This window comes from Phascolarctos cinereus, unplaced genomic scaffold (genome assembly GCF_003287225.1).
Source record: "Phascolarctos cinereus isolate Bilbo 61053 unplaced genomic scaffold, phaCin_HiC Scaffold_726;HRSCAF=1367, whole genome shotgun sequence".
NCBI classification, from domain to species: domain Eukaryota; kingdom Metazoa; phylum Chordata; class Mammalia; order Diprotodontia; family Phascolarctidae; genus Phascolarctos; species Phascolarctos cinereus.
Window position 1 is genome coordinate 11,016,331 of NW_027556098.1, and position 23,786 is coordinate 11,040,116.

General features: G+C 37.3%; 1 protein-coding gene across 4 annotated transcripts in view; it reads left to right on the forward strand.

Moving 5' to 3' along the window:
• MID1 (midline 1) overlaps positions 1–23,786 on the forward strand; it is a 436,773-nt gene that overhangs the window by 280,835 nt on the left and 132,152 nt on the right. For 3 of the 4 annotated variants that reach the window (XM_021006246.2, XM_021006248.2, XM_021006245.2), the window contains exon 2: positions 12,238–12,953. In XM_021006246.2, the coding sequence (XP_020861905.1) occupies positions 12,294–12,953 (660 nt within the window). In that variant the 5' untranslated portion in view covers positions 12,238–12,293. Of the gene's footprint in view, positions 1–136; positions 245–12,237; positions 12,954–23,786 lie in introns of those variants that run through there. The other variant, XM_021006247.2, reaches the window with a different exon arrangement.

The window sequence follows — 23,786 nt, forward strand, 5'->3', positions numbered from 1 at the left end:
ATTCTTAAACTCTGGCGGAGGTGATTAGGTGGAGCTGGCTTTCCTGGAATTGTAGGGCAGATTTTCCTGTTGTGTTTCAGTGTTGACTGTCTCACAGTTACAGACACAGGGCTGCCCTAGGATTACTGGGATCACAGGCGCTACTACCATCTGGTGCCTTTGGCCCGTCAGTATCTTTTGAGTGGGTCTCCTTGGTCTCTCTACAGCAATGTTTCATCAAAAAGAACCAGGTCGAAATCCATCGGTGCGTATTTGAGTTGGTATTTCTGTAAGTCTTTAAATGTTGAAAGTAAAATACCTAAAGAAGGCAGCATTTAAAAATGTTCTGTGTTGTTTTGCTCAGTCTTGTAGTAGAACAGACTGTCTTTCTGAAGGCTATTATAACAAGTTTCCTTCGCTATTTGGCAGATCTAGTACAATAGAGCTGTTTCTCAAGGAAATGATATTGCATTTTTTTTACGTTTCCAGATGTGTAATTTTTGCTTGTCCTAAAAGAACATAAAATGAACCTAAAAGGGTTAGATTCTGTTTAATCATTATGACTCTTATGCTTTAGTATGAAAAAAGCAGCCCTTCAATATGTGACCTTCCATTTTTTCCTAAATGATAAAATTGTGTTTGTGACCCCAAATACATCATCTTTACTTTCAAATTGTTTTTAATATCAAATCATCATTCATTGATAATGCAAATTATGTAGTTAGCAGGTATATGATTTTGAATGGCATTCTAGTGTCATTATTAAAGGGCAAATATTTTATGTACAGTGTGTTTGAGGTAGAAAAAAAAGTGTACAATCTGTTATTTTCAATTTGCATATCTTTGCCAAATGTGAATTTTTTGAAATTAGATGTCTGCATGTCTTTAAATTTTTTATCTTACATTTTTAATTGCGCAGTCTAAAATTTCAACCAAAGCTATCCTTATACTACAAATGAAATGACAGGTCATACGAGATAATTATCACCTAATTATCTTACGTATGTCCCTGGACTGTGATTTTATTGGTGTAGGAAAAGCTTGTTGAGGAAACTCCCATCTATCAATGCTGGTTGCACCTTTTCTTAGTGTTAGGCTATAGCCTTACATGACTTATTGCCTGGAGTGCTAAAAGGTTCAGTGGCTTGGCTGGAGGCACACAGCCATTATGTGTTAAATTGGGGCTTGAACCAATGTCATCCTGACTCCCAAGTCTGGCTCTCTACTCTCCACTCCCACCCAATGCTTCTTTAATGCATTCTTTAAATCTTGGGGCATTAGGACTCTAGCTTCTGATCATTCTAGTTGTTAGTTTCAGTTACCAAATATGAAAATGAATCCCTAAACTTAAGGACATCGTGGAAATTTTCTGAAAGACAATTTTTTCAACCATCTGCTGAAACTTAAAATAAGCTGATAGTGATTTCATAGTTTATACTGTAATGAGTTGTTAAAGGTTGAAGTTGAGGCATTGATAGAATGGCATAGATGGTTCGTAGTTTTTTCACCTGTCTTTAATTTCTACAGAGTAAACTATTTCTCCTATTTCTTTAATAATAAACTTTATTTACTTGCTTTTTTGACTATTGTCTAATTTGAGCTTGCCTGTAGCATCAGTCTCTACCTCATTAAAGTCAAGCAAATTGATCCTCCATTCCACTTTCCTCTTCTGTTCAATGTTTATTGGATTATCTGTTCCCCTTTTTGGCAGGAGTCATACCCTTTAAAGTGGTATTTTAGGTTTTGTTCAGTCCATGGTTTAACTCAAGACTAAACTGTAGACTATGCAGATGCTCAATGTTTGTGTTATAGTTTATGTTTTCAAAAAGAACAAATCTGTAGAAAAGTCATAAGATTCAAGTTTTGAGTGTGTGTGTGTGTGTGTGTGTGTGTGTGTGTGTGTGTTAATTGGATTTCTATTATTCTTTCCCCTCTACCTTTGATGCAAGGGAGAGGCAAAGATGCCTTTTTGAGGTGAGAAAATTAGTAGATGCCATCTCACATCTTAGACCTTGACTGTAAATAGCTAGGCTACACAGCTTTATGCCCCTTTCTTGCCAGCTACTCCCTTATTGAGAAAGAGAAGGTCAAGAATTTTCCCTCTTCCCTGAGAGATAAGTTTTTGTTAAACTAGGATGGAAAGGGAGTTCCAAAGACCATGTGATGGGGGAGGGGATGGTGGAGAATATTCCAACCACAATTTCTTTAATGTGTCTAGTCACACCACAGGAAATTGAAACAGCAATACTTATTTTATTAGTAAATTAGCACTCAAGTTATCCATCCTAACAAAGAGTACAGTAGGATGCATAATACAAATTTGTAGCTAATCTAGTGAATCTAATTATACAACACTTAGATTAAATTTGAAACTTATCATTTTCATATTAGCAAAAATGTTCTCTTCTATTAAGATACTTTTGATGCTAAACAGTTGCCCATCTACATTGGTAGAGGTACAGGAGGTCCCAAAAGAATAATATTTCTGATAAAATTTATGAAAGTTTAAAAATTTTTTTCTTAAAAGAAAAGAAAAGCTCTTAATATTTAGCTTGATAACCTATCAATTTTTGCTGTCTTTAGTTATGTTTTGCTGGAGCTAATTAATACTCAACTCCCCCCCCCCCATTTTCTGAAGCATATGGAGGCTTAGGAGTAAGCTGGGTAGTTGGGGAAGTCTTCCCAGGATTAGCTATAGACAATTTTAATACAGCTTATAATTATCCTTACTAATGATCAGTTATATTTCTTAGAGCTTTGCAGTAACAAAGCACCTTTTCGTGCATAATCTCATTTTGAATATCTCAATAATATTGAGTGAGTGTATGGATAAGTAAAGTAAGGTCTTGAGAAGTTACGTAATTTACCCAGGTCTTCTTGTCTCCAAATCCAATGGCTTTTGTATAGCACCTGCTATATTGATCGATTTCACTATGATATCTAATGTTTAGGCAAAATAATTAGTTGTGGGATAGTTGAAAGGGTGCTAGAATTAGAAGACCAGTTTTGAAGTTCTCGTTCTGACATGGCTTGTATGACTATAGACAAGTCAGTTAACTTCTCTGATCCTCAGTTTCTCCAGCTGCAAAATAATTCCTGCACTATCTACTCTTCAGGGTTTTGAGGAAAACATGTTGTAAAATGTCAGTATGTTAATGTGAGTTATTAGTAGCCACTAAGAAAAATAAAATTGTGGATGGGTAGAAACGACTGAGCACATAATAGGGGCTTGGGGTGAGGTAACAGTTCTGTAACTTGAAGGATGATTATATCGATAGGTTACATTTGATTCCAGGAAGTCAAAGCTCAATGACTATTTCAGATATTAACTGTAGTGGTAAGATGTTTCCTGTCCTTGGGCTCTTAACCAAGACAACCTTCCTCTGAACTTGGCCTGATGAATTGTTGGGATAGATTCCTCTAATTGTAGCTTTTAAGAGCAAGACATAACTCCTAAAAACCATCTAGTTCAACCTAACTCATTTTACAGGTGAGAAAATTGTCTTAGGTGAAACAACTTGACCAAAGGTCACAATTCAACAAATATTTAAATGTCTACTATGTATTGAGTACTGAGAAAAACTAGTTTGTGGCTGAAGCTAGAATTGCTTTCAACTACACTATGAAGGCATCCTAATTAGTTCCCCTAGCTTATGTCTCATTCCAGGGCCATAAAGGTTTAGACTCATACCCAGCATAGATGTGAGGTGAAGAATAAAAGTAATTTCAAAAATGTTAGAACGAATTGCTGAGGCAGACTGTGGAACTTGCTTCCAAGTAGATCACAGACTATGGAATGTTAAATCTGAAAGATTATCTAGTACAACCCTGTCGTTTTCCATTTGAGGGAACTGAAGCCCAGATAATCAGGATGACTTTCCTGAAGTTGTAAGTAGAAATGAGAACAGAGCCCACCCAGGTGTTGCTGGGGCTGTGTCCTTGAAGGCTACCAGTTTGGCTGTCTTAAACGAACTGCGTAGTCAAAGCAAACTGTCTTCCTAAATTTTTTTGTTACAAATACTAGATTTACAGCTTGTGTTGGCATCACATCGTGAGAGGAATCACTGCAAAGTGGCTAAAAAGCCAGACCTGGAATTCAGGATGACTTTGGTTCAAGTCTCAACTCTTAACACATTCTGTTTGTGGGAGACTGGGCAAGTTACAACCTCTCAGTAACGCAGGAATCTCTCTCAATCTCTGAACTGCAGAGAAAGGGCTGATCTGGTTTGGTCAAGGGAGTTTCCTCAGCTGAGATTTCTCTCTACTAATGGAAACCACTGGCCAAACCCCTAACCCTATTGCAATCAGGTAGACTTGTCCTGTGAGTAAGATAGATACCATTTATCTGGAACAGTTTAGGCACACTTCTCTCTGGAGGCAAACAAGTGTATTAAATGGCGCTTCAGAGTGGGGGCAGAGATTCTTTGAATGTTATTGTTCTACTTTAAAAAATCCAATATTAGGCCAACCATTACCTCATGTTGGATCCTAGTTGACAGTACCAATTACAAATAATCTTACAGCATGCTCCTTTTCATCTTCATGTCTCTTTAGCACTTTTCACCTCCTTTTGAACAGAACTATCTTGGGATAAAAGTTTAATGTGTTTTAGAAGAGTTGTTTCTCAGTTTGTCAAGAATTTCAAGCCATTTTTCAAATGCTCTGTCAGGAGGATTTTTTTTTTAATACATCATACTTTATATGTCAGGAAGTTGGTTAAGTTCAGTTTCCAAACGATTTAGCTTATGTGAGTAGTTTAATATGCAGTGCTTTTTATCCAGCAGACACTCAATATATGCTATCTGAAGTCCCTTTGTATCCATTTTTTCTTAGGAATAAATAGGTGTTTTGCCAGGTTCAGGTGATTGTTTTGAGAACAGTGGAAAGAGTTCCGGTCCTGAATTCAGGGAACTTGGGATCTTATCCTTGCCCTGTTACCCGTTTGACATTGGGCAAATCACTTAAACTCTCTGAGCCTCAGTTTCTTCATTTGTGCAATGGGATTGTTACGCTAAATGGACTCTGCTCCTGTTCCAGTAGTCAAAGTAACACAATCTCAGTTTGCCAAGATCTCGTCAGCAGCATGACTACTGAGTATTTTTTGCTGGTTTATTTTGATAAAGTTTATTTATCTGTAAAACAGGAATCACTTGTGCCTCACCAGGATATTAAGCAGTGAGTGTGGAAAAATGGGATGAAAAGTCTTGGAAGGTCAAGAGAATACAGACCTCAACCAAAAGCTCATGTTACCATTTTAACTCTTTGGGGAAATGGCTTTAAAAGGACTTTGTGGCCTTTATGTTTCTGCTATGTGTAAAACAACAACAAAACAAAAAAAAAAACAAAGAAAAAATAGCCCTCTACTTAAAGCAGGGTTTTTAACCTTTTTGATGTTAAGGACTCCTTTGGCAGTCCAGTGAAGCCTCAAAAATGATGCTTTTAAATGAATAAAGCAAAATACAAAGGATTACAAAGGAAACCAAAGTTCAGTGAAAATGAAGATGTTATTTTTTTTCTCATCCAAGTTCATAGATGCCTAGAAATATATCCATGCACCCTTGGCGATCTGTGGTCCTTAGGTTAAGAATATAGTATATCTTATAGTATAACAAAAAAAGTATAGTGTAGTATAGTGGAGCATGTAGACAGAATACATCTTAAGAACTCTCATTAAAAATGAAGTTAATGAAATTTGCATAACCTGTGGAATTACTGAATATAATAAAATTGGAAAGAACCATTAGTGTTTAATTTCCTCTTATCAGAACTCAAACTCATGTAATCACTAGATCAGAGCATTAAATTCTATCGCTATTATAACTAGTGTAATTGTATTAACATCTAAAACTATGAATTACTCTCATTACCTGACTTGGAGTTGAGCTAGAGAACTGTTGTATAAGGGAATCTGGAATGATAGTGGAAGTAACCTGGTCCACCAGTGTCACCTACAAGGGCTTCCAGTTTCTTAATCACATCAAACCCAAACTCCTCTGACTGTAATTTAAAGCCCTTCAACAATATATCCAAGCTTTTCTCTCACCATTGCCTAGCTAAAGCTTTTCATTGTAGTTGGACTGGTCTCTTGACCATTCCTAACATAGGGGAGCTCATATTTAGTCTCTAGTGCTCAACTCATGTTAGCTTCTTTTCTCTTAATCTGGATCCTGTATTTCATTTAATGCCCAACAATGATTCATTTCTTCTATGAAGACTTTCCATTAAAACTCTATTCAAAAAACAAACAAAAACCCTATTCCACATATACCAAGTCATAGCTGTTAGAGCCAGAAGGAATATTAAAGTTGATTTTTGTCTAACCCCTTCACTTTATAGATGAGAGAACTGAATCCTGGGGAGGTGAAATGATTTGCTTAGAGATTAGACAGGTTTTTAAGTAGCCGGGGCAAGATCCAAACCCCTATCTTCTGAGTCCAAATCTTGTGTACTTTCAGACAGAGATGCTTTCTATTGAACCCAATAAATTAAGATTTATTGAGCACCTGATATATTTAAGACATTGTGCTAGGTACCCAAATATGATATTTCTCAATGATGTTCATTTCTTCTTTTCAGTCTGTATATTACTGTAATACATTTGCAACCATTCTCAAGTTTTTTCATATAATTATGTTATTTATAACCAATTGTATTGTAATTCCTGATTTCCTGAGTATCATGATCCCACTCTTTTAAGTTTTTTTTTAGTAAAATCATGACTAAATGAATGAACCCTATACTTAAGATGCAAGAGGAAATCCTAGACAGAAATCCCTTTAGCTTATGCCCATGGGTGCGTGTCTTTTTTTATGGAATCATAGAATGTTACTGTTGGTAGCAGCTTTAGTGAACACTTTCTTTACTTCCCCAACCCTTTTATTTTGTAGGTGGAGGAACTGAAGCCCAGAGTAGTAAAATCACTTGCCCCGGGGGCACACAGTTTATGAGTGAATGAATTAATGAACAAAAAAGCATTTCTTAAGCTCTATGTACCAAACTCTGTGCTAATGCTGGGATAGAAAAAATTAAAGAAGGCAGAGTTCTTCTGACTTACCAGACCTTCATTGGAAATAATTTTTTTAAATGCATCCTGAGACATCGCTGTGTTGTAACAGGTGTACAGAAACATGACTAAGTGTGCTGCAGCAGCAACCTCTGTGAGCTCTTCCATATTACTGATTTAATATATAGTGTTATGATTTCATGAATACTCTTTAGAAATGAAGAGCAGGGCACATAAATTAACCTTAACATCTTGGTGCTCATTCATAAAAATGTGAAGTAGAGAACTTCCTGACAATGAGATGCAGGTGTAGTTTCCTCCCATTGTAGTGAGAACCGAGAATCCTATTTTCCTCTTGGAAGCATAGAAAATAACTTCCCAGAGTTTAAAATAAAGAGGAAAAAACCAGCAGATTACATGTGTTTTGTTTCTCAAGGGAAAGCCTTTTTGTATGGGAAAACTTTAGGGATTGGTGCCTTAAAGCTTTGGTGCCTAATAGCTTCATCTGCAGAGAAAAGAGTTAAAAGTGTGTTTTGTAGATCCCTGAAACTTAAAATTATTTTAAAATGAACTGCTAGAAAACTCAAGTAGCTAAAAGGTACTGAATGCAAAAAGTGAGAATTTGTAATATTTTTCTGTACTTCTACAAAGGACACATGGGTTGTACAAGTGAGTAAGCAGAATTATTAGTGATAGTAAGATTCAGTGAGAAAATGTGGATGATAGGTAAAAAAAAAACCCAACCAACATTGGTTCCAGATATCTGAATGTTTGGCAATGTGCACATTTTAAAAATTCAACAAAGACCTACTATGTGCAAGGTACAATTCAAATGTAAATTGACTGATTTTTTTCACTTTTCATTCAGAAGAATTGAGATCCTAGAGAAATCTTCCTAAATATTCTTCCTTGAATTGTCCCTACAAAATTGCCAATGAAAACATCTCCACTACCTATTCCTTCCTGATAAGAAATTCTATCTAATATCAGACATTAGTACTTTTAGCTTTTATTTGATTCTTTGAAAACAGGTGTTTTCTACTTGTTTCAGGTGGAATTATAGGGGGAATACGCATTGTAATCTGGAAGAAAAAGCTCTGTCAGTTTAAGTTCTGACATTTATTAGCATGATCTTGGGAAGGAAAATCACAACCCCTCTAAGCCTCAGTTTCTTCATCTGTAAAATGGAGGAAATAATCACTCTACCTACTTATTCTGGGCACAGTGACTTGAAAATTTTATGTTACTATACAAATGTGAATTATTGTTTATGAGCATACAAATATCTCTTCAATCATTTTTTAGTTGTATCTGACTCTTCATGACACCATTTGGGGTTTTCTTGGCAAATATACTGGAGTAATTTGCCATTTCCTTCTCCAGCTCATTTTACGGATGAGGAAACTGAGGTTAACAGGGTTAAGTGACTTGCCCAGGGTCACACAGCTAGTATAAGTATCTGAGGCTGAATTCGAACTCAGGAAGATGAGTCTTCCTGACTCCAGACCTGGTACTCTATCCACTCCACCACTTAGCTGCCCCACAACTATCCCTTAAGTAGAATAACTCACAAAATTCAGGGTAAAGATAAATCCATTTGTTCTATGCACAGTGAATAAGATCAGTTTGGGGAAATGTAGTCTTGTTGTATTTAACTCTTTTCTCTGCAGACCATATTTGGAAAATTGTATTCAGTTCTTGGTGCTACATTTCAGAAGTGACATCAGTAAGCTAGAGCACACCCACATCGGGTATTGTTGTTTTTAATCCTTTGTTCAAAGAGGACCAATGACATCAGGAGGGTGAGTCTTGATTTGCAGGTAAATTGGATTTAAGTGAGGCAGAGCTGTGCAAAGTCATCAGCCTCACTCTCTCCTCCAGACTCATTGGAGTCCAGGTCAAGACTGGTTACTGGATGCAGTGGGAGACCTTGGCCTTTTTTTAGCTAACGTCTTTCCCAGGCCTCAGTTTGTCTGAGGCAACGCCCATTCAGTAATTCCATGTCAGGATCACCTGTGTAGTGAAGGGCATTGAGATCATTCCATATGAAGACAAGTTGCAGGAACTATGAATGTTTAGATTAGAGAAGGAAAGACTTGGGGGGGGAATATGCACGTTCTTCAAGTATTAAAGTCCTGCCCTGTGGAAGAGGGATTCGATTTACTCTATTTTTTTTTTTTTACTTTTTAGGCAATTGGGGTTAAGTGACTTGCCCAGGATCACACAGCTAGTAAGTGTCAAGTGTTTGGTCTGAGCTCAGTTTTGAACTCAGGTCCTCCTGATTCCAGGGCTGGTGCTCTATCCACTGAGCCACCTAGCTGCCCTGAAACTTATTCTGTTTTGTCTCAGAGAGGGGCAGCTAAGTGGTGCAATGGATAGAGCTCCAGCCTTGGAGTCAGGAGGGCCTGAGTTCAAATATGGCCTCCGACACTTGACACTAGATGTGTGACCCTGGGCAAGTCACTTAACCCTGATTGCCTCACCAAAAAAAAGGGGGGAAAAAACCACTATTTTGCCTCAGAGAACTGAGAGTAACATGTAGAAGTTGCGGAGAGAGAGACTTCAGCTAGAGGGGTTCTTAACTTGAGGTTTATGAACTTTTTAAAAATTGCTTAATTTGAATACAATTTATTTTCTTTGTAATCTTACATATATATATTTTATGTATTTTAAAACATTGGTCTGAAGAAGAGGTCCATAGGCTTCATCATAGTACCAGAGAGCTCTTTAGTGCTTGCTGGAGTGCCCTCTCCCTCTCTCTCTCCCTCTCTCCCTCTCTCCCTCTCTCCCTCTCCCTCTCCCTCTCCCTCTCCCTCTCTCTCTCCCTCTCTCCCTCCCTCTCTCCCTCCCTCTCTCCCTCTCCCCGTCTCCTTCCTAATCATGAAAGCTTTCCAAAATCGAGTTGCCTTTCAACAGGTCTTCAAGCAAAGGCCAGATGACCACTTCTCAGAAATGCTCTCTTCAGAATGGATAAGAAAAGATGCTTCCGACTCTGATATTCTGTTTCCATACCCAATTTTAAATTTCTTCCTCCTTCCCTGTTTTAAAGTCTTTACTTCATATCATAAGTGGTGGGGTGGGACCTGAGATGTTATGTTTAGTTACTACCAACAGATTCGACTGAAGAACATTTTCCAATACAACAGGGTGGAAAGGGAGTTGGGAGGAGAGAGTTCTATCCTTTTCAACCTCACAGCAGCTCTGCTCCTACCATTTTATTTTTTACTGTAATATTATAATTGATATAAAATAAAAGACTGGGTTTATGTTCCACCAATTCTTTTTAATTTTTAACAGTCATAATGCATAGTTGATGTATTTGATGACCAGTTATAGGTTAGTCCATGGCAGGATGAGCCTAATTTTTTTAAGCAAGAGCACCATATGATGAATTTCAAGTGTTGCTATTTGAGAATGGGTCACTGCCTTAGAGAAATTGCTAATTTTGCCAATAAATGGAAGGGTGAATACAAAAAAGCATATTGTCTGAATTGCTAAACATAGCTTTGGATCAGAAGCTTTGCTGGCCTTCCCACAATGCCATCCTGAATGAACCATAGCGGATGATTTGAACCTGGTGTCCATTTGGTGAACTGTACTATTCTCTTACAGACTGCAGTGGGCAGTGCCTAACATTGCTGTCACTGTTACTGCAGCCTCCGTTAATTGTAGCGCAACAGAGAGGGTTTAAAGAGATCTGGTTCCCAAGCTTGCTAATGAGCATGAGGCTCTCTTCATCCTTAATGAACCAAGATTAGTGTGTGGATTTTTCCCCCCTCTTTTTTTTTTTTACATGGGGGTGAGTGGTGGGGAAAAGGAGGGAGGGTGACAAAGGTTCACACAACCAAACAACGACTTTACAGTGAATGGAGTGTGCAGCTGTGCCATCTGAAGCTGTCCTGAGCTGGAGATGATTGTACTGTGGAAGTACAGCCCTGTGAGTGTGGGGCTGAGTCCTTTGCTTCTGCTCCACTGGCCTGTCAGCTCATGACAATGATGACCTCTTGATGGGAGAGTTTTACGAAGGGAGAGCTTTAGGCAGGGCAACTTGCCTTCAGCAATCACTTCTTGTAATTCGCACGGACAGGAAGGAATCAAATGTCATTTTGGTTATGGGGGAAGGTGGGTACTTTCACATATGCACAGCGGTATGCTTCCTATCTTAAAATCACAGACCCTTTGAATGCCAAGTTTCCTGATCAGCTAAGGAGAGAGAGAGAGAGAGACAGAGACAGAGAGAGAGAGAGAGAAGAGAGAGAGAGAGAGAGAGAGAGAGAAATTTCGACTGATCACCCTTTCAACTTCTACCTACCAGGGTTGGGGGACAGGGGGGACAAACTGTGAAAGATGTTTCTGTTTTCCCAAGTGGTCATTGTGAAACTCCATGTAGTTTATTCAGGTTCAATATTTTGAAAGTTGGCATTGCTAGCTATAACTTCAATCACTGATGTGTGTATGTGTATTGATTTTTATGTCTGGGTACATTAAGGAAAATATCTGCCTTTTCATTTAATGCAGCCACCTGTGCTGCATAGTTGAATAAAATATCATTAAAACATATATGTGCTAACATGAATATTCATGATTATAAACCATAAACATAAAGGGTTCTGAAATGATCTGTAATAGGTTGGCTCATTTCTCCAATTCTGAATTTTTAGCCGAAGTATTAAAGTGATACTGTTAAGGTAGCCATTAATTCAGTAAGGGTGTTTAACCTAGTTTGTATTATGAATGGATTTTTTTTTTGGCAGTATGGTGAAACCTATGGACCCCTTCTTTAGAAGAAGGTTTTAAAGTGCATAAAATAAAACATGTAGAATCACAAAGGAAACCCATTATATTGAACTATGGTTAACAATATATTTTTCTAGAAAAGTTCATGGGTCTCAGGTTAAGAAATCCTTTTTTAAAGGAAACCTTTTATAATCCTTTTATGAGTTTTAATTGCTCATCTATTTGGGCTTTACTATTTAAATATTCAAATTGTAAGAAGTCACTGGTTTCTGAGGGGAGGGGGAAGTGTCATAGAGAGATACCATCACTAAGTTAGGCGTATTTTTTTCCCCTATTTAACCAAATAGGAAGAGAAGCAAAATTATGGATGTATCTGCTAAATCAAAACTTCAGGTGGTTCTATAACAGGGTCATTTGGAAGTATTGTGAGAGGCAGCAAAAGTTGACAACCCCCAACCCTCGTGACTGACCCCTCGTGCTTTCTCTTGCCTAATCAAATTTTACATCGTGTTTTCCAGATAGCTGATCAGCTTCCCTGGATTTCGCTGACGACACAGGAAAGCTTTGCTTGAAGATGGAAACATTGGAGTCGGAACTGACCTGCCCTATCTGTCTGGAGCTGTTTGAAGACCCACTCCTGCTGCCCTGTGCCCACAGCCTGTGTTTCAACTGCGCCCATCGCATCCTAGTCTCCCACTGCGCCACCAACGAATCTGTAGAATCCATCACTGCCTTCCAGTGCCCTACTTGTCGGTATGTCATCACCCTCAGCCAGAGAGGTCTAGAGGGACTCAAGCGTAACGTCACCCTGCAAAACATCATCGACAGGTTTCAGAAGGCTTCCGTCAGTGGGCCCAATTCTCCCAGTGAGACCCGCCGGGAGCGGGCCTTTGATAGCAACGCCATGACCTCCAGTGAGAAAGTTCTCTGTCAGTTCTGTGACCAGGACCCTGCACAGGATGCTGTGAAAACCTGTGTCACTTGTGAAGTGTCCTACTGTGAGGAGTGCCTGAAAGCAACTCACCCGAATAAGAAGCCCTTCACAGGCCACCGTCTCATTGAGCCAATTCCAGACTCTCACATCAGAGGACTGATGTGCCTAGAGCATGAGGATGAGAAGGTGAATATGTACTGTGTGACAGACGACCAACTGATCTGTGCCTTATGTAAACTGGTTGGGCGACATCGGGATCATCAGGTGGCTGCTTTGAGCGAGCGCTATGACAAGTTGAAGGTTAGTGCCTCCGTCCCATTGGGAGCCAGAAAATGTCATGGGAACAAAACCCTTTACGCATTATTTTGCCGGCAGGCAGGTGAAGGGTTTCTCCTCACCTGTGTTATCTGATTGGGATTAGCATGTTTTTGGCACTTTCTACATGTTACACAAGAATGGATCTTGTAGGAAGTAGACTATTGCTTGTTATTTCCATGTTTGTGAATGTGTAGGTGATTTCTAGAATTTTGGTTTTATTTTTCTTGTTTTGTTTTTAATGTAAGAGCATGGTAGATATAGATAAAGTGATAAAAATCTAGCCTTGGGACATTTCCTTCATTCAGGGAAAATTTTTTTCCATCCTTACTACACTCCTAGGAGTGAAAAATCATGTCACTTCAGGAGAAAAAACACAGCATTCTGAAGTTCACAGAACCCCTCATTCTATGTTCAAATGACATTTGGTTATATTCCTTAATACTAGGCTTCTTGAGTTTCACTGCCTAAGTATCTTGAGGTTGGATCTTAATTTAATCATGTAATAAGTCAGAAAATGTTTGTGCTCTAGGTGCTATATCTGTTTACCTCACCTCATGCGCCAGCTCTATACCTAGATTCTAAGTTCCTAAATTGGAACAGAGTACTTTTGAGTAGAAAGACGAAGCAAGGCTGGCCCCCTGAGGTCTGTTCATCTTTCAGGGGAATGCAGGTATAATTATTTAAAAGTACTATTACAACTGAGATATTGAGACTATAAAGATTAAAAAAAACCAATACTTTATCTCCACTGGCTAATTTTAGATGGGAAGGCATCAATTAAGAGGAAAGGAACTGCATATTAAAAGCTTTAAGTAAATATACATTGAAGCTCTTCCTCTCAGGAAAAACACATACTGTGGTGTTGATCAAACACAATAAATCACCTGATTGTATTCTATATTATAAGTCAGAGAAAAACCTTCCCCTCTAACTTGGGTGCCACAAAGCTCTTCTTTAGCAGCAAAGTATAGCTATGTTTATGGGTCGTAGGTAGTTTATTTCTTGATAACAGGATTAAATGAATCACACCTATTGTTTAAGTTCTTTAATTCATGACTTTCTGAAGGGAATTTTATGTATGATGGAGTCAATCCCTTCATCCAAGGTCCCACAAAGATCAAGAGCTTCACCTGTGTAACATGCTACACCTGAAAACTCCGAAGAGGGAAAATCATCAATGTGCTCTCAGACTACTTAGTGGAAAATAAATATTAAGGACTTTACTAATAGATATAAGGAGATAGATAGTAACTGTTACTTAGAGTGGTGGATAGAGATGGAACCAAGAGATATGTTGGCCTTTAGACCAGGTAATACAAATATGAATGCTGTAGAATTCTTTTAATTAACATTGCTTTGTAAAAACAGCCTCAGAAAGCTGACACTATCAGTTGTTGCTTTTTTTATATTTTTTTTTCTAACAAAGTCTCCCCGACTTCCTCCCAAGGTGGTGGTATGCAGGGTTAGAAATAGGGAGGTTCCAAAGTATAAATATGTTGAGTCATGATATACCAAACTGCATTTTCATGTTTTCCAAAAAGATCTACTAATCGGATGATGTAGCATCGTCTTTTAATGGTCCTTATTTTAAAAATTATGAGCATACTTTCATTTAGCCATCTTTGGACTTGATACTTAGCCCTGGTTGTCACTGTTGTTAATTATTTAAATCATATCTCCTCATTTATTTGTCACAAGACAGAAGTTGCCATTATGCTCTACTTCTTGAAGTGATAGAAATGAAACTCCTTAAATTGAGAGTTCTGGTACACTGGTTTTATCAAGACAGTGAACTTAGCAGTAACTATAGTCAAACCACAGAACCTGAAAGTTAGTAACGGAGATCAATTTTTTTTATATCCATTATTTGGTTTCAGAAATGTAAGCATATACATTAACAGCCAATATGAGACACTATTCCCACCCCCACCCCTAAAAAAAATAAAGCTGTAACACTGGAATAAATGTGTAATCAAACAACTAATGTTCCAGTAGTGTTTACATTTGTCCTCATCTGGTTTTTTTAAGATTTTAAAAACATATGCTGAGGGTAGCTAACCTATATGTCACACTTTATAAATATAGAAGTCTATAGAAGGCCAGGAATCAGACAACAATATGAGTATGTATGTTTCCTTTTGGTTTATTAAAATACCTTGAATATAACTAGTACATGAACGTTTTCTACAAAACACAATAATTATTACATAGATACACTCACATAATGTGTAAAAGGAAGATTTTGTATGCTTTGGAAGGACTAAACCATATGGATAAATAACTAAACAATGAATTTTGGAGGATTCTCAATTTGATCCAATAAAACAAGAATGTAGCACACATCTGGTTTTCATGCTTTAGCACCTAACAATACACAGACAAGCCGTTTTGAGGAGCGGGGGTGGGCACTATAGCAGGGCAGAAGGAAGGGTGATAGTGCTTATAGGAATAAGAAGGGGAATTTATTTTTAATTCGCTTGGATCCTTAGGGACTTATACAATTTCTCTGGGCATTTGTTCTTCCCTCTGGTTATTAACAACAGACAAATATAAAGAGGAAAAGTAATCCATTAATGAAATTTTGTTCTGTTAGGAGGAGATCATTCTTTTTTCTTCTTGTTATAACACTAAACTTTTGAGAAGGCAATATTTAAGAAGCATATTTCTAGACATTAGCATGCCATTGGAATAAAAAGGCACATGATTTTTACATTGGGAATATTTTTCTGTATGTCGAAGAGATATCATACACATACACTAAAATCAGACATGTAGAATCCATGCAAAGAAAACCTCTTTTCATTCCGCTTGGCATAAAATTAGTTCAACAAACATAATGCTTTCAGAGAATATTGCATTGGAAAGCAACCACAAAATACCAAAGTAAAGAGAAAATTTAGTTTACATTTCATAAAAACAGTTTTAAGCCTAATAAGAGAGAAGTCCTTCTGGCAAATTCTATGCTGACTAAATAGAGCATATTCAAACATACGTTTCCTCTTTCCATTCATTTGGAGGTTAAGAAACCTTTATTTCTGCCACACTAGAAGGAAAAGTACAGTGTGTGCTAGATAGCTTGTGTCCCAGATAACATATTAGAAATTTCAATATTATGAATCCCAGAGTGAGATATTTCTCTGACCTTCAACATCAAGTTAGACTTTCAATTTAGTTGCAATTTAAGCTGCAGATAATTATTTGGTTGTCCTGGTTAGGAACGTTGATTGTAAGGAATTCATGTACAGGGAGCATACTTCAATGACATTGTAATTATCAGTGGTTCAATATAATTTCTAAAAAATGGTTTCCATCCCATATCCTATATTTTACCTACTTGGGCTAGTTACCCACACATAAAGTCACTTGTTTTAATGCTTTCTGTAATGGTAAGTCTTGTACACTTAGGTGTGAGTAATAAAGCTAAGTTATAAGATTTATAGTTTTAAAGGGGAAAAAAAGTTGTTCCTTTAAAAATTTATGTCATTACAATATAGGGAAGTTTTAGGTAGGATAGCACTCACTCTCTCATTTAGTACAAAGACATCCAGAGAGAGGAAATACATGTTTTAGTTTAATTCAAAAAAATTCATTTAGAGCCCCACTGTGTATAAGGCACAGTGCTAGGTCCTTGGGAATATTGTTGTAACAAGGTAAAAGCTACAAAGTATTTGCCCCTAAAGAATTTACCATTTGGTGGGGTTGAGGAGTAAAAGATTGTGTAATCAAATAGCAATGACACAAGTTAGAAATATTAAGTGAATTTTAGATGGTGGTATCGTGACATAGCCAGATCTCATAAAGATGAGACTGAATGACCAACGTTTATGTAAGGTTATTGGGTGTTTCAGGTGAAAGATTCTTTGAAAGGATAGCACTTCAAAAAGCTTACATTCTGTCGATCAACTCATTGGAATGTTTACTTCCTCCATTGATGTTGATTACAACCTGTCCATTCCATCTTGTACAAAAATGCAAATTCATAATTTGGATGGAGAAGATGGACCAGCAGCTTCCTCTCATCCTTCTTTCTATTCAGCTTCCCCTCATCCTTCTTTCTATTATTATATATTCTAGTTGGAAATAATACTTATGAATGAATATTAATGAGGCAAATGTAAAGGGAGAGTTTCATGTTGTTCAGGAATGTACATTACTGAATATTGTTGGGAATGGAAAGAAAGGTGATAGGAATGGAAAGGAGTTAAACCAGGCAAGAAATCCTGTTATTCATAAGGATATTACATATGTGTTGGTAGTAAAGAAACATATCTAGGAGGAAGATGTCCAAGGGGCAACAAGGTGTTTAGCTCCAGTTAGGCAACCAGCTTTCAGCTGCTGATAGAATATCTTGTTCAGCCCACATGGACAAAGGGAGGGAGCACCTCCTTAGGCCTCTTCACTTTATTGATCTAGAAATTAAGGCCCAGAGAGGGCTAAATGATTAGATAATGATCAGGCAGCTGAAACTAGAACCTAGGTCCCCTGACTGCCAATACAATACAATTTCCATGATACTCAGTAATGGCCTGGCGGAAACTTCCAGAGATTATATGGCAAGTAAGTTTCTTATAGGCCTAGAACCACAATCTAGATTCCATGGTCATTCACTTACTGTTGAGGTTCTTATTCAGCCCTACTTTAGTTAGATACGTGCATCCACTCCTACTCCTTGTTCCCAGCCTTACTGCTGCTATTTTGTGTAGGGGTTTGTATTCATAAAGGAAACAACTTTTCCAGAATTCCTCTGTAGGGTTTCTCCTTATGGAAGCATAAGGTCAAATTAACATCCTTCCCCAACTAGGAGGAACTTCAAAGATCATTTTAGTCTAATCCTTCTATCAATAGGAATCTTATCTACAAAAATGTGTAGTAATTCCAAGTTAGTAGACACTACTCTAGTGTCTGTGACTGTTGGAAACATAGTCGTACAATGTCAAAGGCAAATGATTAGGTCTTTCAAAAATTTGCTTAGATGTTGGAGTGTATCCAGAGGAGCCCAATCAGGATAGCAAGAAGACTTGAAATAATGTCACTTGGGTCCCAGGCCCATGGAATAGGTATGTTTAGCCTAATGAATAACAAGCTTAAAGAGAAGGGGAGAGAGAGAGAGAGAGAGAGAGAGAGAGAGAGAGAGAGAGAGAGAGAGAGAGAGAGAGAGAGAGAGAGAGAGAGAGAGAGAGAGAGAAAATGAGAATGAGAATGAATGTCCTCTAGCACAATATTTAAAGGGTTAAGGGTTCATATGTAGAAGTAGGATTGGGTTTATTTTGTGTGGCACCATAAGGTAGGCATAAAATGCATGGCTGGAAATTCTAGGAATAAGAATTTCAGTGCAGTTTAAAGAAGAACTTTGTTACCATTAGACATGTTCAAAAATGGATTGAACTCCTTCACGTGTTAGTATTGGATGCTTTCAAGCAGAAACTGAAAGACCATTTGTCAAAGGTGTTATTTTAGAGGTAATTTTTAGAGTGGGGCAGCAGAACAGGCTGAGGGAGGAGTAGGAGTTTGCTTGGACTTAAAAGCCCTTTCCAGCTCTGAAGACAACTTGAGCCTTAAGCTTTATTTGCAACATATTTGCAACATAACCTCTGTGTTAGGAAGAGGTAGTATTATACACATTGCAGCATATTAAGGAAAAGACATTATAATATCATTATAAAAGAGAATTATAAAATCATATATTCATAAATATATAATTATGCATTATTATAAAAGAGATTATAATACCAGAAAAATGAAATCCCAATTTAGACTAAAAAAACTGCAATAGAAAACTAACACATATCAACCAATTTTTATGTCAGGGTAACTTTTCTTGATATGACCAAAATAATTATTTAATTATTTCTATTTAAGTAACTCTTCAAAATGAGTAAATTACAAAGGAATGCGTACTCCATTCATCTGAGTGATATTTTAGAACTGTAGATATGCCAAGAAGATACATTCATTGTCTGCCCACAAAATGACACTGTTGTAAATTCACTAGGATTGGATTAGACAATTATATTCCTAGTTTTTAGTATGTGCGGTGGAAAAAGTCCTAAATTTGGAGTCAGAAGAACTTCCATTCACTAGCTGACTGGCCTTGACAAGTCACTGAACCTTTCTGGGTTTCAATTTCTTCTTCTAAAAAGTAGAAATGATAATACTTGTACACTTACCTCAGAGAGTTGTTGATTAAAATGCTTTGTAAACAGCAAGTGATGTCAGCTTACTCATTATTAAGAGCCCAAGCTCTCCATTCCTATATCAGCATTTATTAAACACCTCCCATGAGCTAGGCACTGAACTAGGCTCTCAGAATAGAAGAACAGATCTAAAATTGTCCCTTTAATCTAGCTTAAGTTCTTCTGACATACTGATTGTTTTTCAACAAAGTAACAGAAAATTGATCCTGCTAAGTACAAAATACAGACAGCATCTAAAATAATTTCAAATTGGGGAGAGCATTTGTGGTCTTAGGGGTAGGAGGGATGATTTTTTTTTTTAAATCCAGAGCATCTGGCCCAAGGCCAGACACATTATAGTTGCTTAACAAATGTTGTTTGAGAGTTTGATTGACAGTTTAGGAAGTAAAACTTGAGTTGTGGTAATGTTTGCATTTTGATGCCTTTTAGGGTATGTAGAGTGTAAGACATTATGGGCACACTGGTGTCATATCCAGGTGGTAAGTTAACTGGTTCTTGGAAAGCTTTATGAGTCAGACAACAGACTGAGAATCTCCTAAAGATATAACTGTTCTTAAAGAGTTAATGTGGCTAAGCAACCAATTTATTTCTGAGAATGAATTAAGTACCCATCTGACTGAACTGTTAACCAAGTGGCATCTTCTTAAAACTATTCTATCCTTATGAAAAGCATCTTATTTCTGAGGCCGTGGCTATGATACTATGAATTGACTTAGGAAACATTGCATATTGGCACCCATGTGTTATAATATAACCGTATATACGGTTAGTAGTGTAATTCAAGTCTTAACTTTGTAAGGTTATCCAAAATGACTTGGAGGTTAAATGGTTGATTTGTCCTGCTGGAAAAGATAGGTGCTCTTAACCTGAGGTCTGTGAATTTTTTTAAATAACAATTTCAACAAAATTGGTTTTCTTTGTAATTCTATGTATTTTATTTTGTGGATTTAAAAACATTTTTCTGAGAAGGGGTCTTTAGGCTTCACCAGAATGTGGAAGGGGCTTATGACCAAAAAAAGTTAAAAATCCTTGCCTTAGTCTTCAGCGATGTGAATGTTCTTACTTTGCTTGGGTATTTTCTTCCATTCTTTCTGACTTGGGATGGGATAGAGAGGATGGCTCAAGACAAAATTAATGATGAGAGTTGCAGGAAGATAATGAAAATATTAAACAAAGTTTTGAATGTCAGTATGAAGACTTTTTAGAGGAATATTCTAAAAGTCTAGCATGCCCTGAGTTTATGTAATAGGGTCAACAACAGTAAGCTTTGTTAAACTCCCACTGTGCATGAAGAAGTCTTTGTGACAGAAGTTGACATTTTACTTATAAGACAGGTTGCCTCATTCAGATGTGTCTAGATAGATGAGACAAATGTGGGTGAACAAAAAATAGGAGACATACATCGTATATGCATTTGCAGCTTGAAATTTTTTGCTATAACTCTGACCTTTCTTACCACTAGGGTAGTAAATAGGAAAAAAAATTACTTTAGTGGCACTAAATAGATAAGGACTGAACTTGGAATCAGGAAGAATTTTCTTCATGAGTTCAAATCCAGCCTCAGACACTTACTAGCTATGTGACCTTGGGCAAGTCACTTAACCCGGTTTCTGTTTCTTCATCTGTAAAAAGAGCTGGAGAAGGAAATGGCAAAAAATACTCCAGAATCTTTGCCAAGGAAATGAAGAATCTGATACAACTCAACAACAAATAAGGCATAAACAACAGACAATATTGAACAGTGGATCTGGAGGAGGGTGGAGATATTAACATGGAGCATATGTAGAAAGGGCATTTTTTAGTTCTCTTCAGTGGTTCAGGGATTTCCCCCTTTATAATCATCTTCTCTTTCAGCTGAAGAGAATGAAGGTAGCAGCTGTTGTTATCATTTATCTCCACCCTCATATCTGCTTGAAAACTGTGCTCAATTGATTTGTTTCCGATCAATTTTCTGTTACTTTGTTGAAAAACAATCAGGAGGGGGAAAAAAAGAGTACTGATGTTCCTGTAGGCACCAGATAATACTTTGTTCTTTTTATTCAGGTTCCCTTTTGGTGAATTCATTTCCTGAATGTTTATTTTAGGCAGAACTTTTGAATGTCTTGAGATCTGTCTGTGGATATGTGGATGATTAAGGCATGACCCCTACCCATGACAAACTTAGGGTACAGTGGGATTGAAGAAAGGGACATGACTGTAATTTCATGGGGTTTTGATGGCTCAGAGTGAGTGTAAATGGTAATTGCTTCTGTTCTGGCCAGAAACTCTGACGGTCTTCCTCTCCCAGTCTGATTCTTATGTGGAGGCAAACGAGGTCATCTTTTGCTTCAATTCTTGCCTAGCTTTTAGTTACCAAATGGGTGTTGATTCAGAAAAAACCTGAGACCTGGGAAAGACCCAGCTTAAAAAGGCCAAGGTGCCCCACTGCATCTGGGGCCACTGCCCCATCCTCATGATGTATTGCCACTGCACTTTGGAGGAGAGAGTGGGGCTGCACATCTCTGCCTCACTCAGATCGAATTCTCTTGCAAGTCAAGACATCACCGTCCTAATGTCATTGGTCCTCTTCAAGAACAGACGATGAACAACAACACTTTCATCAATGTAGGGAAATCTGAAAGGGTTAAGCAACTTGCCTCAGGTCACGTAGCCAGTATACTTCAAAGACAGGACTGAACCTGGCCAAGTCTTCCTGGGTCTGAGATCAGCTCTCTCTATACTTCACCATGGCAGCCTCTTATAATAGTTGAGTTTGTTTGTTTTACTTTCATACAAATCATATCTAGTCATTGTGAAAAAGATCCATAAGCAGATCATCAGTGATTATTTTTGTTTAAGGCTAGTCAGAACTTGTTTTAATTTTTTTTTTATAAATGACTTAATACTGTGGAATTTCTTGCATTTAAACTGAAAACAAACCAAATGCTTCTCTCAGAAAGGAAAAACAGTGATAGGCTTACTTTGCATTCCTTTAGGGTTATCTCCTGAAAAGACCACCGTTCACATACGAGGCTATTAATCTGTTGTCATGTGCTTTCCTTAGAGGAATCCATTTCCTTCCTGAGGAGGTCCAGTAGGTCAGGTAAATAGCCAGGCTTGGAAATAGCCTGTACGCCCACTCTGCCAAGCTACTAATCTCTATAAGGAGATTGTTAGACCCACACTCTAGGAAAATCCTGTTGTGCAGTCAGACCATTCAGTAATGTCCTTGATCAGTAAGGTGACTGAGCTTAAGCTGTTACAGAATTTTCGTTATTCATTTCTAAGGAATTACTATTCAATTTCTTTAGTTAAAAGCCTATAGTCATTGTAAGCCATGCTTAATGTCTCATAGTGGTTTTTTTTTTATTAATTTATCTTGATTTATCAACAATCACTTCCATATGCTTTTGAGTTTAAAATTTTTCTCCCCCTTCCCTCCCACCCCCCTCCCCAAGACAGCCCACAATTTGATACAGACACTATATATATCTATATATCTATATATATATGTGTGTGTGTGTGTGTGTGTGTGTGTGTGTGTGTGTGTGTATTCTTATTAAAAATATTTTCAAATTAGTGATGTTCTAAGTAAAAATTAGAACCAATAGGAGGAACCATCAGAAACAGGAAACAAAACTCAACAGAAGAGGGAAAAAAAATAGCAAACAGTATGCTTAGATCTGCATTCAAATTCCATAGTTCTTTTTTTGGATGTGGATAGCATTTTCCATCACGAGGCCTTTGGAGATGTCTTAACCCTGGGAAGGGTTAAGTTTATCAATATTAGTCATCGCATAACTTGATTGTTCACTTCACTCAGCATCACACCATACAAGTCTTTCCAGGTTTTTCTGAAGTCAGCCTGTTCATCATTTCTTATAGCACAATAGTATTCCATTACATTCATATACCACAACTTGCTCAGCCATTTCCCAATTGATGGGCATCCTCTCAATTTCCAATTCTTTGCCACCCCAAATTTAGCTGCTATCTCATAGTGTTTTGAACCTTGTAGGCCACTCATGACTATTAAATAGATTAAAAGTCATTTGAAATAGTTAGCTGTGACACTTATTTAAGTGAGTATGATTCCTCTACATTTTGAAAATCATGGAAACTTAGCCATGTTGTGTCATGGTGATATAAACACACAAATCAAAACATCGTGGCACCTGATTCCATGTTAAGTGCACAATTCAATGTTAAGTACATAATTCCAAGTTAAGGGCCACTTAACTTCCCTCAAAATACAGAAGAACAAAACTCAATGGCAAATACCAAACTGTTTCAGTACCACTCTTGACCCTGATTTTGCTTTTTCTCAAAGGAAATGGGCTATCATAAACTCATGGAAAGAAAACAATATACATAATGACCACAACAATGTAAATGGAAAGAACAAAATAATTAGAAACAATGCTATGTGATTAAAATAACCAAAAAACTTGACCCTGGACAAAATTTTTAAAATGCACCTCTTCTTTGCAGAAGTAGGGGAGTTTGTATGTAGAATATTGCATATGCCATTGGCTATACTGTAGTTGATGTGTTACTTGGTTTTGCTGAATTGCTTTTTTTTTTCTTTTTAGAATTTTTATTAATAGCTTTTGTTTTATACAGGTCCACTTATAAGCATTAT